The sequence below is a fragment of the Lethenteron reissneri genome, chromosome 1 (assembly GCF_015708825.2).
Source record: "Lethenteron reissneri isolate LAM-NWPU_2019-01 chromosome 1, ASM1570882v1, whole genome shotgun sequence".
In the NCBI taxonomy this organism is placed as follows: Eukaryota; Metazoa; Chordata; class Hyperoartia; order Petromyzontiformes; family Petromyzontidae; genus Lethenteron; species Lethenteron reissneri.
Genome location: NC_083779.1, coordinates 7822721 through 7844710, shown reverse-complemented (window position 1 = coordinate 7844710; position 21990 = coordinate 7822721). Strand labels below are relative to the sequence as shown.

General features: G+C 49.5%; 1 protein-coding gene across 2 annotated transcripts in view; it reads right to left on the bottom strand.

The window, feature by feature from the left end:
• LOC133346632 (protein diaphanous homolog 1-like) overlaps positions 1-18810 on the bottom strand; it is a 58190-nt gene extending 39380 nt beyond the window's left edge. Inside the window, exons 1-2 of one of the 2 annotated variants that reach the window (XM_061558482.1) lie at positions 18662-18810; positions 16475-16593 (exon numbers count right to left, since the gene is read on the bottom strand). In XM_061558482.1, coding sequence (XP_061414466.1) covers positions 16475-16555 — 81 coding nt within the window. In that variant the 5' untranslated portion in view covers positions 16556-16593; positions 18662-18810. The remainder of the gene's footprint in view (positions 1-16474; positions 16594-18661) is intronic. The other variant, XM_061558565.1, reaches the window with a different exon arrangement.
• Between the last annotated feature and the right edge of the window lie 3180 nt (positions 18811-21990).

The following is a 21990-nucleotide window of genomic DNA, read 5'->3' as shown; positions in this document are numbered from 1 at the left end:
GAGCGTGAAGAACGATGGCAAGCTACATTGCAGCGAAGACAGTGGATCTACATCTCCAGAACGTGAAGAACCAGTGGCATCTACATCTACAGAACGTGAAGAACCAGCGGCATCTACATCTACAGAACGTAAAGAACCAGTGGCATCTACATCTGCAGAACGTGAAGAACAAAGTAGCATCTACATCTGCAGAGCGTGAAGAACCAGTAGCATCTGCATCTACAGAGTGTAAAGAACCAGTGGCATCTACATCTACAGAACGGGAAGAACCAGTGGCATCTACATCTGCAGAACGTGAAGAACCAGTGGCATCTACATCTGCAGAACGTGAAGAACCAGTGGCATCTACATCTGCAGAACGTAAAGAACCAGTGGCATCTACATCTGCAGAACAGGAAGAACCAGTGGCATCTACATCTGCAGAACAGGAAGAACCAGTGGCATCTACATCTCCAGAACGTGAAGAACCAGTGGCATCTACATCTACAGAACGTGAAGAACCAGTGGCGTTTACATCTACAGAACGTGAAAAATCAGTGCCATCTACATCTGCAGAACGTGAAGAACCAGTGGCATCTACATCTGCAGAAGGTGAAGAACCAGTGGCATCTACAAAACGTGAAGAACCAGTGGCATCTACATCTGCAGAACGTAAAGAACCAGTGGCATCTACATCTGCAGAACGTGAAGAACCAGTGGCATCTACATATGCAGAGCGTGAAGAACCAGTGGCATCTACATCTGCAGAGCGTGAAGAAACAGTGGCATCTACATCTCCAAAACGTGAAGAACCAGTGGCATCTACATCTACAGAACGTGAAGAACCAGTGGCATCTACATCTACAGAACGTAAAGAACCAGTGGCATCTACATCTGCAGAACGTGAAGAACAAAGTAGCATCTACATCTGCAGAGCGTGAAGAACCAGTAGCATCCGCATCTACAGAGTGTAAAGAACCAGTGGCATCTACATCTGCAGAACGTGAAGAACCAGTGGCATCTACATCTGCAGAACGTGAAGAACCAGTGGCATCTACATCTGCAGAACGTGAAGAACCAGTGGCATCTACATCTGCAGAACGTAAAGAACCAGTGGCATCTACATCTGCAGAACAGGAAGAACCAGTGGCATCTACATCTGCAGAACAGGAAGAACCAGTGGCATCTACATCTCCAGAACGTGAAGAACCAGTGGCATCTACATCTACAGAACGTGAAGAACCAGTGGCGTCTACATCTACAGAACGTGAAAAATCAGTGCCATCTACATCTGCAGAACGTGAAGAACCAGTGGCATCTACATCTGCAGAACGTGAAGAACCAGTGGCATCTACATCTGCAGAACGTAAAGAACCAGTGGCATCTACAGAGCATAAAGAACAAGTGGCATCTACATCTACAGAACAGGAAGAACCAGTGGCATCTACATCTGCAGAACGTGAAGAACCAGTAGCATCTACATCTGCAGAGCGTAAATAACCAGTGGCATCTACATCTGCAGAACGTGAAGTACCAGTTGCATCTACATCTGCAGAGCGTGAATAACCAGTGGCATCTACATCTGCAGAGCGTGAAAAACCAGTGGCATCTACAAAACGTAAAGAACCAGTGGCATCTACATCTGCAGAACGTAAAGAACCAGTGGCATCTACATCTGCAGAACGTGAAGAACCAGTGGCATCTACATATGCAGAGCGTGAAGAACCAGTGGCATCTACATCTGCAGAGCGTGAAGAAACAGTGGCATCTACATCTCCAGAACGTGAAGAACCAGTGGCATCTACATCTACAGAACGTGAAGAACCAGTGGCATCTACATATACAGAACGTGAAAAATCAGTGCCATCTACATCTGCAGAACGTGAAGAACCAGTGGCATCTACATCTGCAGAAGGTGAAGAACCAGTGGCATCTACAAAACGTGAAGAACCAGTGGCATCTACATCTGCAGAACGTAAATAACCAGTGGCATCTACATCTGCAGAACGTGAAGAACCAGTGGCATCTACATATGCAGAGCGTGAAGAACCAGTGGCATCTACATCTGCAGAGCGTGAAGAAACAGTGGCATCTACATCTCCAGAACGTGAAGAACCAGTGGCATCTACATCTACAGAACGTGAAGAACCAGTGGTATCTACATCTGCAGAACGTGAAGAACAAAGTAGCATCTACATCTGCAGAGCGTGAAGAACCAGTAGCATCTGCATCTACAGAGCGTAAAGAACCAGTGGCATCTACATCTACAGAACGTGAAGAACCAGTGGCATCTACATATGCAGAGCGTGAAGAACCAGTGGCATCTACATCTGCAGAGCGTGAAGAAACAGTGGCATCTACATCTCCAGAACGTGAAGAACCAGTGGCATCTACATCTACAGAACGTGAAGAACCAGTGGCGTCTACATCTACAGAACGTGAAAATCAGTGCCATCTACATCTGCAGAACGTGAAGAACCAGTGGCATCTACATCTGCAGAAGGTGAAGAACCAGTGGCATCTACAAAACGTGAAGAACCAGTGGCATCTACATCTGCAGAACGTAAAGAACCAGTGGCATCTACATCTGCAGAACGTGAAGAACCAGTGGCATCTACATATGCAGAGCGTGAAGAACCAGTGGCATCTACATCTGCAGAGCGTGAAGAAACAGTGGCATCTACATCTCCAGAACGTGAAGAACCAGTGGCATCTACATCTACAGAACGTGAAGAACCAGTGGCATCTACATCTACAGAACGTAAAGAACCAGTGGCATCTACATCTGCAGAACGTGAAGAACAAAGTAGCATCTACATCTGCAGAGCGTGAAGAACCAGTAGCATCTGCATCTACAGAGTGTAAAGAACCAGTGGCATCTACATCTACAGAACGGGAAGAACCAGTGGCATCTACATCTGCAGAACGTGAAGAACCAGTGGCATCTACATCTGCAGAACGTAAAGAACCAGTGGCATCTACATCTGCAGAACAGGAAGAACCAGTGGCATCTACATCTGCAGAACAGGAAGAACCAGTGGCATCTACATCTCCAGAACGTGAAGAACCAGTGGCATCTACATCTACAGAACGTGAAGAACCAGTGGCGTTTACATCTACAGAACGTGAAAAATCAGTGCCATCTACATCTGCAGAACGTGAAGAACCAGTGGCATCTACATCTGCAGAAGGTGAAGAACCAGTGGCATCTACAAAACGTGAAGAACCAGTGGCATCTACATCTGCAGAACGTAAAGAACCAGTGGCATCTACATCTGCAGAACGTGAAGAACCAGTGGCATCTACATATGCAGAGCGTGAAGAACCAGTGGCATCTACATCTGCAGAGCGTGAAGAAACAGTGGCATCTACATCTCCAGAACGTGAAGAACCAGTGGCATCTACATCTACAGAACGTGAAGAACCAGTGGCATCTACATCTACAGAACGTAAAGAACCAGTGGCATCTACATCTGCAGAACGTGAAGAACAAAGTAGCATCTACATCTGCAGAGCGTGAAGAACCAGTAGCATCTGCATCTACAGAGTGTAAAGAACCAGTGGCATCTACATCTGCAGAACGTGAAGAACCAGTGGCATCTACATCTGCAGAACGTGAAGAACCAGTGGCATCTACATCTGCAGAACGTGAAGAACCAGTGGCATCTACATCTGCAGAACGTAAAGAACCAGTGGCATCTACATCTGCAGAACAGGAAGAACCAGTGGCATCTACATCTGCAGAACAGGAAGAACCAGTGGCATCTACATCTCGAGAACGTGAAGAACCAGTGGCATCTACATCTACAGAACGTGAAGAACCAGTGGCGTCTACATCTACAGAACGTGAAAAATCAGTGCCATCTACATCTGCAGAACGTGAAGAACCAGTGGCATCTACATCTGCAGAACGTGAAGAACCAGTGGCATCTACATCTGCAGAACGTAAAGAACCAGTGGCATCTACAGAGCATAAAGAACAAGTGGCATCTACATCTACAGAACAGGAAGAACCAGTGGCATCTACATCTGCAGAACGTGAAGAACCAGTGGCATCTACATCTGCAGAGCGTAAATAACCAGTGGCATCTACATCTGCAGAACGTGAAGTACCAGTTGCATCTACATCTGCAGAGCGTGAATAACCAGTGGCATCTACATCTGCAGAGCGTGAAAAACCAGTGGCATCTACAAAACGTGAAGAACCAGTGGCATCTACATCTGCAGAACGTAAAGAACCAGTGGCATCTACATCTGCAGAACGTGAAGAACCAGTGGCATCTACATATGCAGAGCGTGAAGAACCAGTGGCATCTACATCTGCAGAGCGTGAAGAAACAGTGGCATCTACATCTCCAGAACGTGAAGAACCAGTGGCATCTACATCTACAGAACGTGAAGAACCAGTGGCATCTACATATACAGAACGTGAAAAATCAGTGCCATCTACATCTGCAGAACGTGAAGAACCAGTGGCATCTACATCTGCAGAAGGCGAAGAACCAGTGGCATCTACAAAACGTGAAGAACCAGTGGCATCTACATCTGCAGAACGTAAAGAACCAGTGGCATCTACATCTGCAGAACGTGAAGAACCAGTGGCATCTACATATGCAGAGCGTGAAGAACCAGTGGCATCTACATCTGCAGAGCGTGAAGAAACAGTGGCATCTACATCTCCAGAACGTGAAGAACCAGTGGCATCTACATCTACAGAACGTGAAGAACCAGTGGTATCTACATCTGCAGAACGTGAAGAACAAAGTAGCATCTACATCTGCAGAGCGTGAAGAACCAGTAGCATCTGCATCTACAGAGCGTAAAGAACCAGTGGCATCTACATCTACAGAACGTGAAGAACCAGTGGCATCTACATATGCAGAGCGTAAAGAACCAGTGGCATCTACATCTGCAGAGCGTGAAGAAACAGTGGCATCTACATCTCCAGAACGTGAAGAACCAGTGGCATCTACATCTACAGAACGTGAAGAACCAGTGGCGTCTACATCTACAGAACGTGAAAAATCAGTGCCATCTACATCTGCAGAACGTGAAGAACCAGTGGCATCTACATCTGCAGAAGGTGAAGAACCAGTGGCATCTACAAAACGTGAAGAACCAGTGGCATCTACATCTGCAGAACGTAAAGAACCAGTGGCATCTACATCTGCAGAACGTGAAGAACCAGTGGCATCTACATATGCAGAGCGTGAAGAACCAGTGGCATCTACATCTGCAGAGCGTGAAGAAACAGTGGCATCTACATCTCCAGAACGTGAAGAACCAGTGGCATCTACATCTACAGAACGTGAAGAACCAGTGGCATCTACATCTACAGAACGTAAAGAACCAGTGGCATCTACATCTGCAGAACGTGAAGAACAAAGTAGCATCTACATCTGCAGAGCGTGAAGAACCAGTAGCATCTGCATCTACAGAGTGTAAAGAACCAGTGGCATCTACATCTACAGAACGGGAAGAACCAGTGGCATCTACATCTGCAGAACGTGAAGAACCAGTGGCATCTACATCTGCAGAACGTGAAGAACCAGTGGCATCTACATCTGCAGAACGTAAAGAACCAGTGGCATCTACATCTGCAGAACAGGAAAAACCAGTGGCATCTACATCTCCAGAACGTGAAGAACCAGTGGCATCTACATCTACAGAACGTGAAGAACCAGTGGCGTTTACATCTACAGAACGTGAAAAATCAGTGCCATCTACATCTGCAGAACGTGAAGAACCAGTGGCATCTACATCTGCAGAAGGTGAAGAACCAGTGGCATCTACAAAACGTGAAGAACCAGTGGCATCTACATCTGCAGAACGTAAAGAACCAGTGGCATCTACATCTGCAGAACGTGAAGAACCAGTGGCATCTACATATGCAGAGCGTGAAGAACCAGTGGCATCTACATCTGCAGAGCGTGAAGAAACAGTGGCATCTACATCTCCAGAACGTGAAGAACCAGTGGCATCTACATCTACAGAACGTGAAGAACCAGTGGCATCTACATCTACAGAACGTAAAGAACCAGTGGCATCTACATCTGCAGAACGTGAAGAACAAAGTAGCATCTACATCTGCAGAGCGTGAAGAACCAGTAGCATCTGCATCTACAGAGCGTAAAGAACCAGTGGCATCTACATCTACAGAACGGGAAGAACCAGTGGCATCTACATCTGCAGAACGTGAAGAACCAGTGGCATCTACATCTGCAGAACGTGAAGAACCAGTGGCATCTACATCTGCAGAACGTAAAGAACCAGTGGCATCTACAGAGCATAAAGAACAAGTGGCATCTACATCTACAGAACAGGAAGAACCAGTGGCATCTACATCTGCAGAACGTGAAGAACCAGTGGCATCTACATCTGCAGAGCGTAAATAACCAGTGGCATCTACATCTGCAGAACGTGAAGTACCAGTTGCATCTACATCTGCAGAGCGTGAATAACCAGTGGCATCTACATCTGCAGAACATGACGAACCAGTGGCATCTACATCTGCAGAACATGACTAACCAGTGGCATCTACATCTGCAGAACATGACGAACCAGTGGTATCTACATCTACAGAACATGAAGAACCAGTGGCATCTACATCTACAGAACGTGAAGAACCAGTGGCATCTACATCTACAGAGCGTGAAAAACCAGTGGCATCTACATCTAGAGAACATGAAGAACCAGTGGCATATACATCTGCAGAACGTGAAGAACCAGTGGCATCTACAGCTACAGAACGTGAAGAACCAGTGGCATCTACATCTACAGAACGTGAAGAACCAGTGGCATCTACATCTGCAGAGCGTAAAGAACCAGTGGCATCTACATCTACAGAACGTGAAGAACCAGTGGCATCTACATCTGCAGAACGTAAAGAACCAGTGGCATCTACATCTGCAGAACGTGAAGAACCAGTGGCATCTACATCTGCAGAACGTAAAGAACCAGTGGCATCTACATCTACAGAGCGTGAAAAACCAGTGGCATCTACATCTAGAGAACATGAAGAACCAGTGGCATATACATCTGCAGGACGTGAAGAACCAGTGGCATCTACATCTACAGGACGTGAAGAACCAGTGGCATCTACATCTACAGAACGTGAAGAACCAGTGGCATCTACATCTGCAGAGCGTAAAGAACCAGTGGCATCTACATCTGCAGAACGTGAAGAACTAGTGGTATCTACATCTGCAGAGCGTGAAGAACCAGTAGCAAGTGCATCTACAGAACGGGAAGAACCAGTGGCATCTACATCTGCAGAACGTGAAGAACCAGTGGCATCCACATCTGCAGAGCGTAAAGAACCAGTGGCATCTACATCTGCAGAACGTGAAGAACCAGTGGTATCTACATCTGCAGAGCGTGAAGAACCAGTAGCATCTGCATCTACAGAACGGGAAGAACCAGTGGCATCTACATCTGCAGAACGTGAAGAACCAGTGGCATCTACATCTGCAGAACGTAAAGAACCAGTGGCATTTACATCTACAGAGCATAAAGAACCAGTGGCATATACATCTGCAGAACGTGAAGAACCAGTGGCATCTACATCTACAGAACGTGAAGAACCAGTGGCATCTACATCTGCAGAGCGTAAAGAACCAGTGGCATCTACATCTACAGAACGTGAAGAACCAGTGGCATCTACATCTGCAGAGCGTGAAGAACCAGTAGCATCTGCATCTACAGAACGTGAAGAACCAGTGGCATCTACATCTGCAGAGCGTAAAGAACCAGTGGCATCTACATCTACAGGACGTGAAGAACCAGTGGCATCTACATCTACAGAACGTGAAGAACCAGTGGCATCTACATCTGCAGAGCGTAAAGAACCAGTGGCATCTACATCTGCAGAACGTGAAGAACTAGTGGTATCTACATCTGCAGAGCGTGAAGAACCAGTAGCAAGTGCATCTACAGAACGGGAAGAACCAGTGGCATCTACATCTGCAGAACGTGAAGAACCAGTGGCATCCACATCTGCAGAGCGTAAAGAACCAGTGGCATCTACATCTGCAGAACGTGAAGAACCAGTGGTATCTACATCTGCAGAGCGTGAAGAACCAGTAGCATCTGCATCTACAGAACGGGAAGAACCAGTGGCATCTACATCTGCAGAACGTGAAGAACCAGTGGCATCTACATCTGCAGAACGTAAAGAACCAGTGGCATTTACATCTACACAGCATAAAGAACCAGTGGCATATACATCTGCAGAACGTGAAGAACCAGTGGCATCTACATCTACAGAACGTGAAGAACCAGTGGCATCTACATCTGCAGAGCGTAAAGAACCAGTGGCATCTACATCTACAGAACGTGAAGAACCAGTGGCATCTACATCTGCAGAGCGTGAAGAACCAGTAGCATCTGCATCTACAGAGCGGGAAGAACCAGTGGCATCTGCATCTGCAGAACGTGAAGAACCAGTAGCATCTGCATCTACAGAGCGTAAAGAACCAGTGGCATCTACATCTACAGAACGAGAAGAACCAGTGGCATCTACATCTGCAGAACGTGAAGAACCAGTGGCATCTACATCTGCAGAACGTAAAGAACCAGTGGCATCTACATCTGCAGAACGTGAAGAACCAGTGGCATTTACATCTACAGAACGGGAAGAACCAGTGGCATCTACATCTGCAGAGCGTAAAGAACCAGTGGGATCTACATCTACAGACCATGAAGAATCAGTGGCATCTACATCTAGAGGAGACTATTCAACTTTGAAAGCCATTCCCCTTGTTTAGTGTAGATGCCGTACAACAACACCTTTGGAATTGTCAGGAGTAAAATTGTACGACCGACAGAATCGACTTACGAGCAAACGTCTGGAGCCTAACTCGTTCGTAAGTAGAGGAGTGGCCGTATTGTGGAGACTAAACTTTAATCTGCGATGCAATAATAGTCCAACACGAGGGCTTTCACGACCAATATCACCCATGATAGAGGTTTTTTTGGGGTTAGATCGCGTACATATGTAAATCCCGCCACCACCCGACACAGCCAACTAGTAACGGTTGTCCACGTAAGGGGCCGTCCATAAATGACGTCACGCACCTAGGGGGGGGGGGGTCAGACATTTGTGACGATGTGTGACGAGGGGGGGGGGGTTGAGAAATGTGACGTCACATCAAAATGCGCAATTTTAAATAAATATAGAGAATACGTTCTACTTCATTAAATATACTTTTTTTATATAAATGTTTTCTCCTACAACATCAGAGTGCAGCGCCACATTAAATACGCACTACAATGACAATAGTTTAAAGCGATTTGAAGCATGTTTTATTTTTTTTGGAGGGGGGCAGAGCCTTGTGACGTAATATTTGAGGGGGGTCTGACTTTTTGTGACGCCTTGTGACGAGGGGGGGGGGGGGGGTCAAAAATCGTCCAAAATCGCGTGACGTCATTTATGGACGGCCCCTAAACAGAACGTGCCAATTCGCCACGAGTACAGCACACCGGTGCGTTGGAGAGCCAAGCCAGTAATTACAACTAGCTTCATCAGGCGACAGCCAAATTTGTGATGTCCACCTGTTTCGTTCCTTATATAGAGGCGTAGATGTGGCGGCCACGCTTCTGCGCTCTTGCGCAATGATGGGGGGGGGGGGGTATTAATGAGTCAACGTACATTACGCATGTGCATTATGCGAGCTCTCTGATCTTGTCCATCCTGTCCATTGTGTGTATTAAAATAGCCGTGCCGACGGTAATCCCTATTGAAGTATGGTGGCCTGTATAGGCAGCATTTAAACAAAGTATTATTTGATGATTCGCTTCCACGCAGCACTCAGTCGGCAGCTATCCGAACGGCAAAAATTATTTTTACTTCTTTCAATTTCTATAGATTGTCGAATTAGTCTTGGCCAGTAGTAGCTAGTTTTGCACAGAAATTCAAACATTCAAAAAATCATATTCTTGGTTCTTTTGGTAAAGTCACGTAGAAAGGAAATAATAAAATAAATAAAAATTGAAATAGAAAAAATGACATTATTATTTCCCTTCTACGTGACTTTACCGAAAGAACCAAGAATATGAATCCCTGCAGTCACGAAAGCTTTAAATCAAAATGATCAAAATCAATTGAGTGTCCTTGTTGGCACGCGTGTTCTGCTACTTGACAGTTGCATTTGGGAGTATTTAATATTTCTCTGATGTTATTTACGTCCTGTTTGCCCAACATAGCATTTGCCACAAGTGCAGTTAATTTTGTACACACATTCTGTTGATAGCTACGCTAATACATCTTTTGTAGCAGATATAAATTTCTGTATTTTATGCACCGTGCCAAATCTTACTCGGATGTTTTGTTTTTCCAAACATATGGCTTATTTATCAGTTATTCCCGCAATGCACACGGTATCGTGATCGTTTTAAATACTTGGGCAATTTCAATGCTCGTGTTATTTGATTTGGTTTTGGCATTCAATGCCCTGTTGATTTGTGCATCATTGTGTAATGCGGTTGTAAACGGCCCTTCTGAGGTGCCGTCAGGGGGGGAGGAGTTAGGTCACGTGGGGGGCAGAGGGGTTGAGTATAGAAGGAGGGGAACCGGAAGAGCAAGGGGAGTGACGGGGAACCAGGAACAGAGGAAGGCCACGAAGGGCGAAGCGGGGTGTGGCGAGATCGCCACGAACACGGGGGGAGCGAGGATCGGCACCGTTGGCCAGCGGTGACCGACCCGAAGCAGCGAGGAGGCTGCAGTCAGCAGCGGGGCTGCACAGAGAGGGTGGGCAGCGGGTCTGCATATAGTGACAGCCAGAGGGTCTGCACATAGGGGTAGCAGCGGGAGTCTGCATAGGGGTAGCAGCGAGTCTGCAGGGAGGAGGTTACAGTAGATGAAGCAGAGAGTCAGAGGGGAGAGGAAGCTATAATAGCAGTGAATAGCCGGGGGCTACAAATACAGGAGTTATAACAGAGTGCCGTGTGGGTAAAGACGTGAACCTGAATAAAGACACGAAGACAGAAAGAAGTGTTCGAGTCCTTTTATTACACTGGAGTCAGAAGTGAAACGGCATGGCGAAACAACTGAGGAAGAAGAATATCCCATCTCCGGCGTCGGCTTCATCATCGGACGACGACGATCTTCCTCCTGAGGTCGGCTTCACTTCGGCGGAGGGAGAGATCCGTGAGGGCCCGGGTGTGGAGGAGGTTGCCGCTGCGTCCGACCCATCTGCGTTGAAGGACGAAGATTTAAGATGGACCCGGATGGCGGAGCAACTGGCGACCCTAAAAACCGTCATCACGGAGTTGTGTGACCTTGTCACGCCAAGGGCGGCGTTGGTAGGTGATGGTGGTGATCGGCAGGAGCCCGGGTCGTCTTCGATGGCGCCGCCATCGACCACGCGGCGTGAAGACGCCATCTTGGGCGTGGCGCACCACGGAAGGCGGGAAGCCGCCATTTTGGGGCCGCCACGAGGATCGTCCGCCATCTTGGCAACACCGCGTTGCGACGCCTTGCTGAACTTGCCGCCGGAAGAGTCGGTGACGGACGGAAGCAGGCCAAGGAGCCGCAGTCGTCACCTTACAACTGTTAAGGAGTTCTCCATCGGGGGCGATTGGAGTGCGTTCGCTTGTCGATTTTTGGCGGCGGTACGAACGGCAAGGTGGACGGACGCCGAGGCGCTGGAGGTGCTTCCGACTCTCCTTGACGATGAGTCTGTTCGTTTTTTTCGCTCTATAAAAGCTGCGAAGAAGAAAACATTGCGTGGAGTGTTCGACGAAATGGCGGACGCGTACGAGCCACCGGATGACGCCCATCGCCGCTTCGTGCAGCGGCAACGCGCACCGGAGGAGTCGCCTGTAGCGTACAGGGGCGCCGTGCTGGAACTCGCGATGGCCGCTTACCCGGAGACGGAGCCTGACCTGCTGGAACCTCTCATCTTGGGGAAGATGTTAGAGTTATCCCGGGATCTGGGCATTCCTATGCCGGCGTGCGGTCACGAGAAACTCACGTCCCGGACCGCGGCCAAGTGTTTGGACGCCCAGTTCAATCTCCGCCGCTGGAAACAAGTCACGGCGTGGACGGGCGGTCCTGTCGTCGATGGGGGGGCCGTAGGGTGGGACCCTACAAAGGCCGTGTACGTGCCGGATGCGACCGGCCCAAAGGAGCTGTCGGCCGCCTCCACTCCGTGGCCGGCTCGAAGCGGGCCGGGGCCGCGGGCTCCGCCGCCGGCGCGGCCACGTCGGGACGGGGTGCCTGCTGCGCGCCGACCCGACGTCGACTGTTTCCGTTGCGGCCGTCGGGGCCACTATGCCAGGGACTGCTGGGCCCGGGTTCCGGGGCCGCCCCAGCAGGAGGCCTCGATCGCGGACGTCCCAAAGAAAGACCCTCCGGCACAGACAAGCCGGCCGTGACAGCGCAGGGAGGAGGACCTTCCGCTTGTGGGACGCCGACCGGAGCCGCAGAACCCACGGGACCTGCAGCTCTTCCTATCCCTCCGCGGACGCGAGTACGGGATGTTTCTGGACGCGAGCGGGACAGTGGCGGGCCTCCAATGGCGACGGAAGAACTTGCGCCCGTCGCCCCTAAAACCCTTCCACGTTCCCGCTCGGCGGGTGGGCCGCCGACCGTCCGGGACGGCCCGGCTACCCGTACTCGCTCGAAATCCCTCACGTTTCGTTAGATTGTGTTGTGTTGTGTTATTGTTATAATGTTCTTCAATGCTTCGTGTCTTTTTGCGTGTTGGCCCTTTACACCCGCATTGCTTTTCAGGTTGCAGTTCAGCCGAGGTCGGCTGGATTTTCTTTAGGGGGGAGGGTGATGTAATGCGGTTGTAAACGGCCCTTCTGAGGTGCCGTCAGGGGGGGAGGAGTTAGGTCACGTGGGGGGCAGAGGGGTTGAGTATAGAAGGAGGGGAACCGGAAGAGCAAGGGGAGTGACGGGGAACCAGGAACAGAGGAAGGCCACGAAGGGCGAAGCGGGGTGTGGCGAGATCGCCACAAACACGGGGGGAGCGAGGATCGGCACCGTTGGCCAGCGGTGACCGACCCGAAGCAGCGAGGAGGCTGCAGTCAGCAGCGGGGCTGCACAGAGAGGGTGGGCAGCGGGTCTGCATATAGTGACAGCCAGAGGGTCTGCACATAGGGGTAGCAGCGGGAGTCTGCATAGGGGTAGCAGCGAGTCTGCAGGGAGGAGGTTACAGTAGATGAAGCAGAGAGTCAGAGGGGAGAGGAAGCTATAATAGCAGTGAATAGCCGGGGGCTACAAATACAGGAGTTATAACAGAGTGCCGTGTGGGTAAAGACGTGAACCTGAATAAAGACACGAAGACAGAAAGAAGTGTTCGAGTCCTTTTATTACAATTGTAACCGTTCATTTGCAGCGCTTCTTCAACATGTCCCAAACTAGTCCGTAAGAGGGCGCTACCACACTCACCACACTCACAACATGGCAACAACAAAGACCTCATTAACCCGATTGCCATTCGCGACGAATTCTTGACGACTATTTTTTTTAAAGATTGTGCCACATTCTGTGTCAACTCCACTCGTTTTTAGTACTCCCTTTGGCTGCTTACAAATCTCCACGTGATGGATCAGCCCACTTCGTTATCATTCGAAGAGTTATACAGCTCAGTGTGGGGGGGGGGGGGGGGGGGTTAGCTGGTAAAATAAAAATTAGTGAGTTAGGGGCCGTCCATAAATGACGTCACGCACCTAGGGGGGGGGGGTCAGACATTTGTGACGATGTGTGACGAGGGGGGGGGGGGGGAGAAATGTGACGTCACATCAAAATGCGCAACTTTTAATAAATATAGACAACACGTTCTACTTAATAAAATCGACTTTTTTTATAAATGTTTTCTCCTAGAACATCAGAGTGCAGCGTCACATTAAATACGCACTACAATGACAATAGTCTAAAGCGATTTGAAGCATGTTTTATTTTCAAAATGGAAATATGGTTGGGGGGGGCAGAGCTTTGTGACGTCATATTTGAGGGGGGATCTGACTTATTGTGACGCTGTGTGACGAGGGGGGGGGGGGGGGGGTCAAAAATCGTCCAAAATCGCGTGAGGTCATTTATGGACGGCCCCTTAGTATAATTGTGCCACATTTACAATCAACACCACGCGTCTCGAGATCAGGGGCCGTCCATAAATGACGTCACGCGATTTTGGACGATTTTTAACCCACCCCCCCCCCCCAAGTCACACGGCGTCACAAAAAGTTGTAGGAGAAAACTTTTATTAAAAAGTCGATTTAATTAAGTAGAACGTGTTGTCTATATTAATTTAAAGTTGCGCATTTTCATGTGTGACGTCACATTTCTCAACCCCCCCCTCGCCACACATCGTCACAAATGTCTGACCCCGCCCCCCTCCCCTAGGTGCGTGACGTCATTTATGGACGGCCCCTCAGCTGTCGGCTGCTTACAAATCTCCACGTGGTGGGTCAGCCCACTTCGTTATCATTTACAATAGTCAGGTCGCTCTTGAATACGGAATAAACCGCATGGGTTGTGAAGGGTGAGATAATATAAAAATAAACCCTGTCTCTTTACGACTGCCTGTGACCTCCGGGTGATTTTATGGCGAAGTTCAGGTCGGTTTCAAGATACAAACATAAGCATTGCTTAATCAAGTTCCCGTGCTGAGGTGAATTCACCTCGGCGGTGAATTCACCTCAGAGTAAATGTATCTCGTTCCAAACATGTGCAAAAATGTACGTCATGCGTGTTGGTGAAGGTGGGCGGCATAGACGCGAGGGCATAGAAAGTGCGGTACAACAATGGATTTGTAAACTTCCCGCCACTGCCCACCACGTCGCGCCTCGTGAAACACGTGATACACCCGAAGACGTGGAGCCCGTCCAAGCCTGTGCTTCGGCTCAAAGCGGAGGCTGGCGGGGAGACGGCATGGTGCGATGGGATGAACAACATCGACGGCGGAAGACCTCTCCTCCATCCTGGGAGTGAGCTCTTCGTGTGCTGCAACTGTGGCCTAAAACCTTTCATCGCGCCACGTGAATTCATCTCATCTCCACTACACAGGGGCTGAGTGTCGGGTGTATCGGGCAAGCTGAGGTGTGTACCCACTGAGGTTGGTCCTCAGGGGAGTTATGTGTCCTCAGGTTCCGCGCGTTTAACTTCCCCCAAGCCACCGCCTGCACCGTTTCCGAAATCTTCGGGAGCGGAGGGCCCGTCTGCCCGGCCGACTGCTCTTCGTGAGGAGCCGGGCTCGTCAGAACATTTTCAAATCCCCCCCCCCGGGACCCTCAGGGAGCTTACGCTCACTTCGCCTGGGGACCCGGCCACAAGGACTCGTTCCAAGATTGTTCAGTTTTCGTGACTCCCACACACACACTCCCACGCCGTCAGTTGGTTGTCGCACCCTTCATGTCGTATTGGTCATTGGCTGAACCTGGTCTTTATTGTGCTTGCGGGTGTTGCTACACGGTGAGGGTGGGTGATGCTGGTGCTGGAGGGGGTCCCGAGGTTTTGTGTGTTACCGCGTGTTTTTCTCTTCCTTTCTTATCTCTCTCTTCCCTTCTCTTTTCTGTTGTGTTTTTGTCTATTGTTCATTCTGTACTTCTGTTCCCTTTCCCCGTTCATCACGGTATATATATATTGTAGATATTGTCGATATGGGATGGGGTATTTATTTGTTGAGGCACACTAAGGGGCCTTGTTTTGCTGAGGGGGAATTTACAGCCGGGACGGCTGAGTTTTACGAAGGGGGGAGGGGTGATGTAGTGACATCGTTGGATGTCACCATGCTGTGGGTGCAGTACCGGCCCTAGAGGGGCAAGGCGTGCGCTGAATAATAGCGCTGGATGGCACCACGCGTTAAGTGCAGTGCTGACCCTACAGGACAGGGTGTGTGGGTGCCAACCGAAGGATAGTGTGAGGCCATGGCAGTCTGATTGACCCGGGAGGACACGTGACCGGTTAAGTTTACAGAGGGGCCCCAAGAGGGAGCTAGGGGAGTCACGTGATTGGGACCCAGATCCTTCCTGAGGTTTCTAGAAGGTGGACGTGGCCAAGGGCGGAGCCGGCCATGCCACAGAGAATAAAAGCCGGGTCCCAGGAGGGACCAGGGTTGTTGTTCATCCTGGAAGAAACCCTTAATCTATGATCTCCGTTCAACGAGTCTCCAACACGTGGACCCGGGCCCAAGTCGTTGGTCACGGTCCGTAGTAGCAGTCACGTGGTAACTAGTGTAGTTAGCCGGGTGGTCACCACCTTAGGTTGTTATTCTGTTTAGGGGAAGTTACCCCGTGTTTTGGAACTGAATAAATGTGTTGCCTCCACAGTATACGTCTGTGGAGGCAACACATTACAGAATGATAGTTTTGAAAAGTTAAGTTTTTTTGTTTAATACCGATGATATGGTAAAAGTACGCGCGGTGACTCTACTCACGATCTCGCCGGCCAGTTGTTCCCGGGAGCGTCTTTGAATGAAAGTTTAAAAAAGATTAGTTTTAGTTTAATCCCGATGATACGGTAAAAAGTTCGCGCGGTGACACTACTCACGTTCTCGCCGGGAAGTGGTTCATAGCCGTCGCCCGTAGGGCAGGAGCACCACGAAGGGCAGCAGGAGCAGCAGTTGCCCATGACGTCCTTCGGACGAACCTCGCTCTCTCACTTCACTGCTGCGTCCACGGAGACAGAGACGGGGGGGGGGGGTGAATTCAGGGCCTCAGTGATGTTTTTTTTCACGACATTATATTCATAAAAAAAAAGATTTTGTATTTTTACCGGGTAAGGCTCTCCCCCCTCCCCCTCACTGAGCTGCTGTGTAAGAGCTCTTTATTGTTCAGAAGCGATCCGGCTATCGCAAATGATATCTCAACGAAGTGGGCTCATCATCATCATCGTCACGTGGAAATTTTATAGCCGGAGCCCAAATACTTTAAACACGTGCCCAAGTGAGCATTGATGCGGCCATTCTCATCTCCCGCCGTGCTGGTTGCAGCTCTAAACCAAATCCGGAAAGTTCACGTTCCTATGGCGGGGGCGAGTCCATCCATGGGGCATGAAGTGGAACCTATTTTATCAACCATCCCCGCACGATGTATGATGGGCTAAGTCAACCCCCACACAACTAATTTGAATAATCAGGACGGCCAAACATTGAGTTTCCACCTATATACAGTAAATGTGTTAGTCAATCAGCCTGGTCCAGTGGTTCTTCAACTTTCCTGCAGCGTTCCACCCCTTTGCTTCTCAATTGTTTAAGTTGTTTATAATGTGAATGAAACAAAATTAAGTTGAACCTTACGTGCATTTAAATTTCGATTTAAAGCTTTCGTGACTGCAGGGATTTATCTTCTTGGTTCTTTCGGTAAAGTCACGTAGAAGGGAAATAATAAAATAATAAAAATTAAACATAATAAAATAATTCTCACGACGTTTCGGCCACAACGCAAGCAGCCGTCCTCAGGTGAAGAACAGGTCTGTCGGAAAGACAGCGTCTGAATGAACACCACCAGGTGTACGCTGCCAAGCCTGGTGGTGTTTCATTCAGACGCTGTCTTTCCGACAGACCTGTTCTTCACCTGAGGACGGCTGCTTGCGCTGTGGCCGAAACGTCGTGAGAATTATTTATTATGTTTAATTTGTATTATTTAATTACTTACATGCACCGTGCTTAATTTAGTGTTTTCAATTATTTACCTTCTACAAACTAATATCTGGCCATGCCTCAAACCCCCGTAAAAGGGCATCTCGCACAACTCAGGAGGAGGTGGTGGTGCGTGCACCCCCCAGATTAAGAAGAATAATCAGTGGCCCGGTAGCTTTCCACGCCGGTTTGACCCTTCCACTCGGGTCAGCGTGGAATGTCTGGGGACACCCGCTGGGCCGACGCTTCCAAGCACATTGCAACGTCGGTATGCTCACTGGGCAATCGTGTGCCGGACGTTAAATAAGTAACCACAAACCAATACTCATGTATAGTGCTGTACACACACTCATTGTGCTCTACGGCAAACACAAACACGCACAAGTTCGTTGTTCCGGTGTAAACACAAGGGGAGAGGGAAGGATGCAATCAGCTGCATGATCATTAGCATCTCGTGATCGTGAAGAGGTGGCAGCGGCTTTGGGAATTGACCGTGGCTGATGATGGCGTGGGGAGGCCTCCATCCAGCAGTGGAGTGACCGTGGGCGATGATTATGATGACGGTGACAATGGTGACGAATTAAAACCCCGAATCGCACGCGCACACAGAGAGAGCCGGAGTGACCCATCGGGCAATCAATCACTGAGCGGCGTTCAGCGCGCATGCAAATTAGCAACAACACACAGAACAAGCACCCTTAACCACCGCGTTCATTACTTCGCAAACCACGAACACTTTCGTTCGCACAGACAGAGAGAGTGGGAGATGGAGAGACTTTTTGACTTTTGAAACAACTTCTATTGCCGCCAGCAGCAACTGCACTGGAGGCGATTCCGATACGAAATACACAAAGTCACCAGCAAACAAATGAAAACAAACGCTGTAAATCCACGCGCTGTGGCGCTAAATGCAGCGCGCACAACACGAAAGAAAAGCCACGTGGTGGTGGTGGCGGTGGTGGTCATCGCGCACGCCACGGTGACGAGCGAACGCTTCAGAAGGTGAACACGAGGGTGCCGTCCACGCTGGTCCAGAGAGAGTGGGAGATGGAGAGAGAGATGGAGAGAGACAGAGAAATGTAGAGAGAGTTTCTCACCTGCAGAGCCCGACACCCGGGAGGACTTGCACGTGTGCCCGACTGCAAGGTGAATCGAGTCGCGCACCTCTCTCACTCACTCACACTTCACAGACAGAGCTGAAGTCAGCTGGGCGACTCGTGACATCTCGTTGGGTGGAGGGGGAGGGAGGGAGGATAAGGGGAGGGAGGATGACGGGAGGGGTTCGTGAGAAGTGTGTAGGAGCGTGGGCGCAGTGGCGTAGTGTCGACATTATCAGCTCGGTGGGTGGTGACGTAATCGTCCAGGTGAGGCTCCTACTGCGCGATTTGTCTCGCAAGGTCGCACCGAGAGGCGATTTCATCTCGCGGCCTCCTCTTCCTCCCCCCCCCCAGTGGCATCGTCGGTGCGCTCACAGCCTCGAACGTGTAACGCATGAAGTTGGTTGACGCTGTTGTTGAAAATTCACGATGTAACACGATTTTTGTCCCTGGGTAGTAAGTGTTATTTTCTAATTGCTCATGCCTCAAAAGTATAGAAAGTGGCTGTTATTATTCCCCCACAAACTTTTTTTTGTGGCCAGGACTTTACGTGAAGGAATGACACAAATGCACACCACGTTTTCTCATTGAAAATAGGTAAATCTAAAAATAATCACTGTCCTGGTCACAAAAGCAAAGTTTTCGGGGAATAATAGCAGCTTTCTGTACTTTTGAGGCATGATCAATTAGGAAATAACACTTACTACCCAGGAACAAAATGTTTTTTTTTTTATTGTCAAAAGGGGGCCCAACTCGTAGCTTTAGCCAGGGGGGGAGGGTGGAGGAGACTAGTGGGGGGGGGGGGGCACACAGAGAGTGGCCCACAAAGTCCCCTTAGCAGGATGGGGCACCGGGACATGATTTGAATCATAATTTTGGGGGAAGATCTGAACTGATGTGGACTGCCCCCGAAAGCCCAGACCTGGCAGCAACAACAACAGCATCATCATCATCAACGACATCCACAGAATCACGTGACGATCCTCTTCAGAGGAAGTTAAAAATTAAAAAGCGCACCTTTTACTTGTAAGTTCCACAAAATATCGCGGAAATCCAAAAGACACGCAGCTGCGGCGAAACCGCCGCTGTTGCAGTTGTGCCGCGTACAACAAAAACAAAAAACCGAAATGATGAACGAAGCAAAGTGCGGACTACATCGAGCATCTTCTTGTTTCATCTTGTCGTAAAAAAATAAAAATTAACCCGTAAAAACAAAGTTTTTCACTATAAATCCTTTATATGCGTGGCATCGCGTTTTATTTTTTTATTCATTTGTGTTTTTCTTGAGTAAGAGTTCCATTTTATAGTGTGTTGACACACATCCAGAATAATTTTCTGTGTTTAGGAAAAATATATGATTGTTAGTGAAAATTTTTTTCCTAATAAGTGTCACGCACAACGAGTCTGTGTGCAAAATGTCAGCTCGATTGGATCACGGGAAGTGGGTTAAAAAACGACCGAAAGATTTGCACGGTCGTAAGCGCACAAGCAAGCAAGCAAGTGAACTTAATATAAAGGATTTAAAAAGAGAGTGGGAGAGCATCACGCAGAGCTGGTCGAAAAAAGAAAAGGAGAGAGAGGGGGAGAGAGAGTAAGAGACTTTTGACTTTTAAACAACTTTTATTGCCGCCAGCAGCAACAGCACTGGAGGCGATTTCGATATGAAACACACAAAGTCACCAGCAAACAAATGAAAACAAACGCTACAAATCCACGCGCTGTGGCGCTAAAATCACCGCGCACAACACTAAAGAAAAGTCACGTGGTGGTGGTGGTGGTTGTGGTGGTGGTGGTGGTTGTGGTGATGGTGGTTGTGGTGGTTGTGGTGGTTGTGGTTGTAATGGTGGTGGTTGTGGTGGTGGTTGTGGTGGTTGTGGTGGTGGTGGTTGTGGTGGTGGTTGTGGTGGTTGTGGTGGTGGTTGTGGTGGTGGTTGTGGTGGTTGTTGTCGTGGTGGTTGTGATGGTGGTGGTGGTGGTTGTGGTGGTCATCGCGCACGCCACGGTGACGAGCGAGCGCTTCAGAAGGTGAACACCACGAGGTGCCGTCCACGCTGGTGCAGAGAGGGGCTTTTCCGGCTCCCCAGCGCTCGAAGAAGACGCGCTACACATCACCGACACGTGTGTGGTACATGGCGTGCTCCAGCCGGGAGGGAGAGAGAGAGGGGGGTACAACATTTCTCTTTCTTTGTGTCACGCAAAGGAACTTCGTGAACACCCTAAACGGTACCTGGGCGGTTCGTGATATTAAATGTAAGAGGTGGGGCTGAGAGAGAAGGGGGGGGGGGTGAAGGGGAATGATGCGTGGGAAGTTACGGGGGGAGGAAGAGGAGAGGGGGTATTTACCTGCATGCCGCGTGACTAAAGGAGTGGGTGGTGAGGGGAGGGGTGCGTGGGTAGTGGGTGGGGGGGTTAGGGAATTTACCTGCATGGCGCGTGACGTTTTGGAGGTGGGGAGGAGGGGGGTGGTGGGTGAGGTAAGGTGAGAAAGCAACTCACCTGCAGAGCGCGTGACACGAAAATCCACGCATCACCAACTAACCCCTGCCACACGGAAGCACAGCAGCATAGCACAACAACGTAATTCCCCTCTGCTGCCCACCCATCCACCTAGCCCCCCCCCCCCACCTAGCCCCCTCCCATCCTCAGCAGGAAGCCTATAACACCTGTTTCACACGGAGTAGTCGCACCATCCAAGCTCAATATCATGCTCGGCTCGAACATATCACAATTTTTATTCACACCGGAGGAGGAGGAATCCGATGAGCGAGGAAGCTCTTGTCAGAGCCGTTACCGCAACAACACGATACAACACACGCACCATAGGAGGGTGCAAAGTTCAGAAAGGGTGAACAAAAATCACAGACGCGCCGTTGATTCGAATCGCACATCTCGCGATCAAAGGCGGAGTTTGACTTCTATATGTGGGGAGGTGGTGGGCGGGCAAGGGTTCGTTTTCTCCCCTAACATTATGATTTTTTGGTTTTGGGGGGTGCATATGATCAATTTTTAAATCTTACCTGTGTAATGACAGGGGAGGCAGCCTGCAGTACGAATGGACTAGTGGCCACGGGAGGTAATGACAGTGGAGTCAGCCTGCATTGCGAATGGACTAGCGACCACGGAAGGTAAGGACAGGGGAGTCAGCCGGCAGTACGAATGGACTAGTGGCCACGGGAGGTAATGACAGTGGAGTCAGCCTGCATTGCGAATGGACTAGTGGCCACGGAAGGTAACGACAGGGGAGTCAGCCTGCAGTACGAATGGACTGGTGGCCACGGGAGGTAATGACAGTGGAGTCAGCCTGCAGTGCGAATGGACTAGTGGCCACG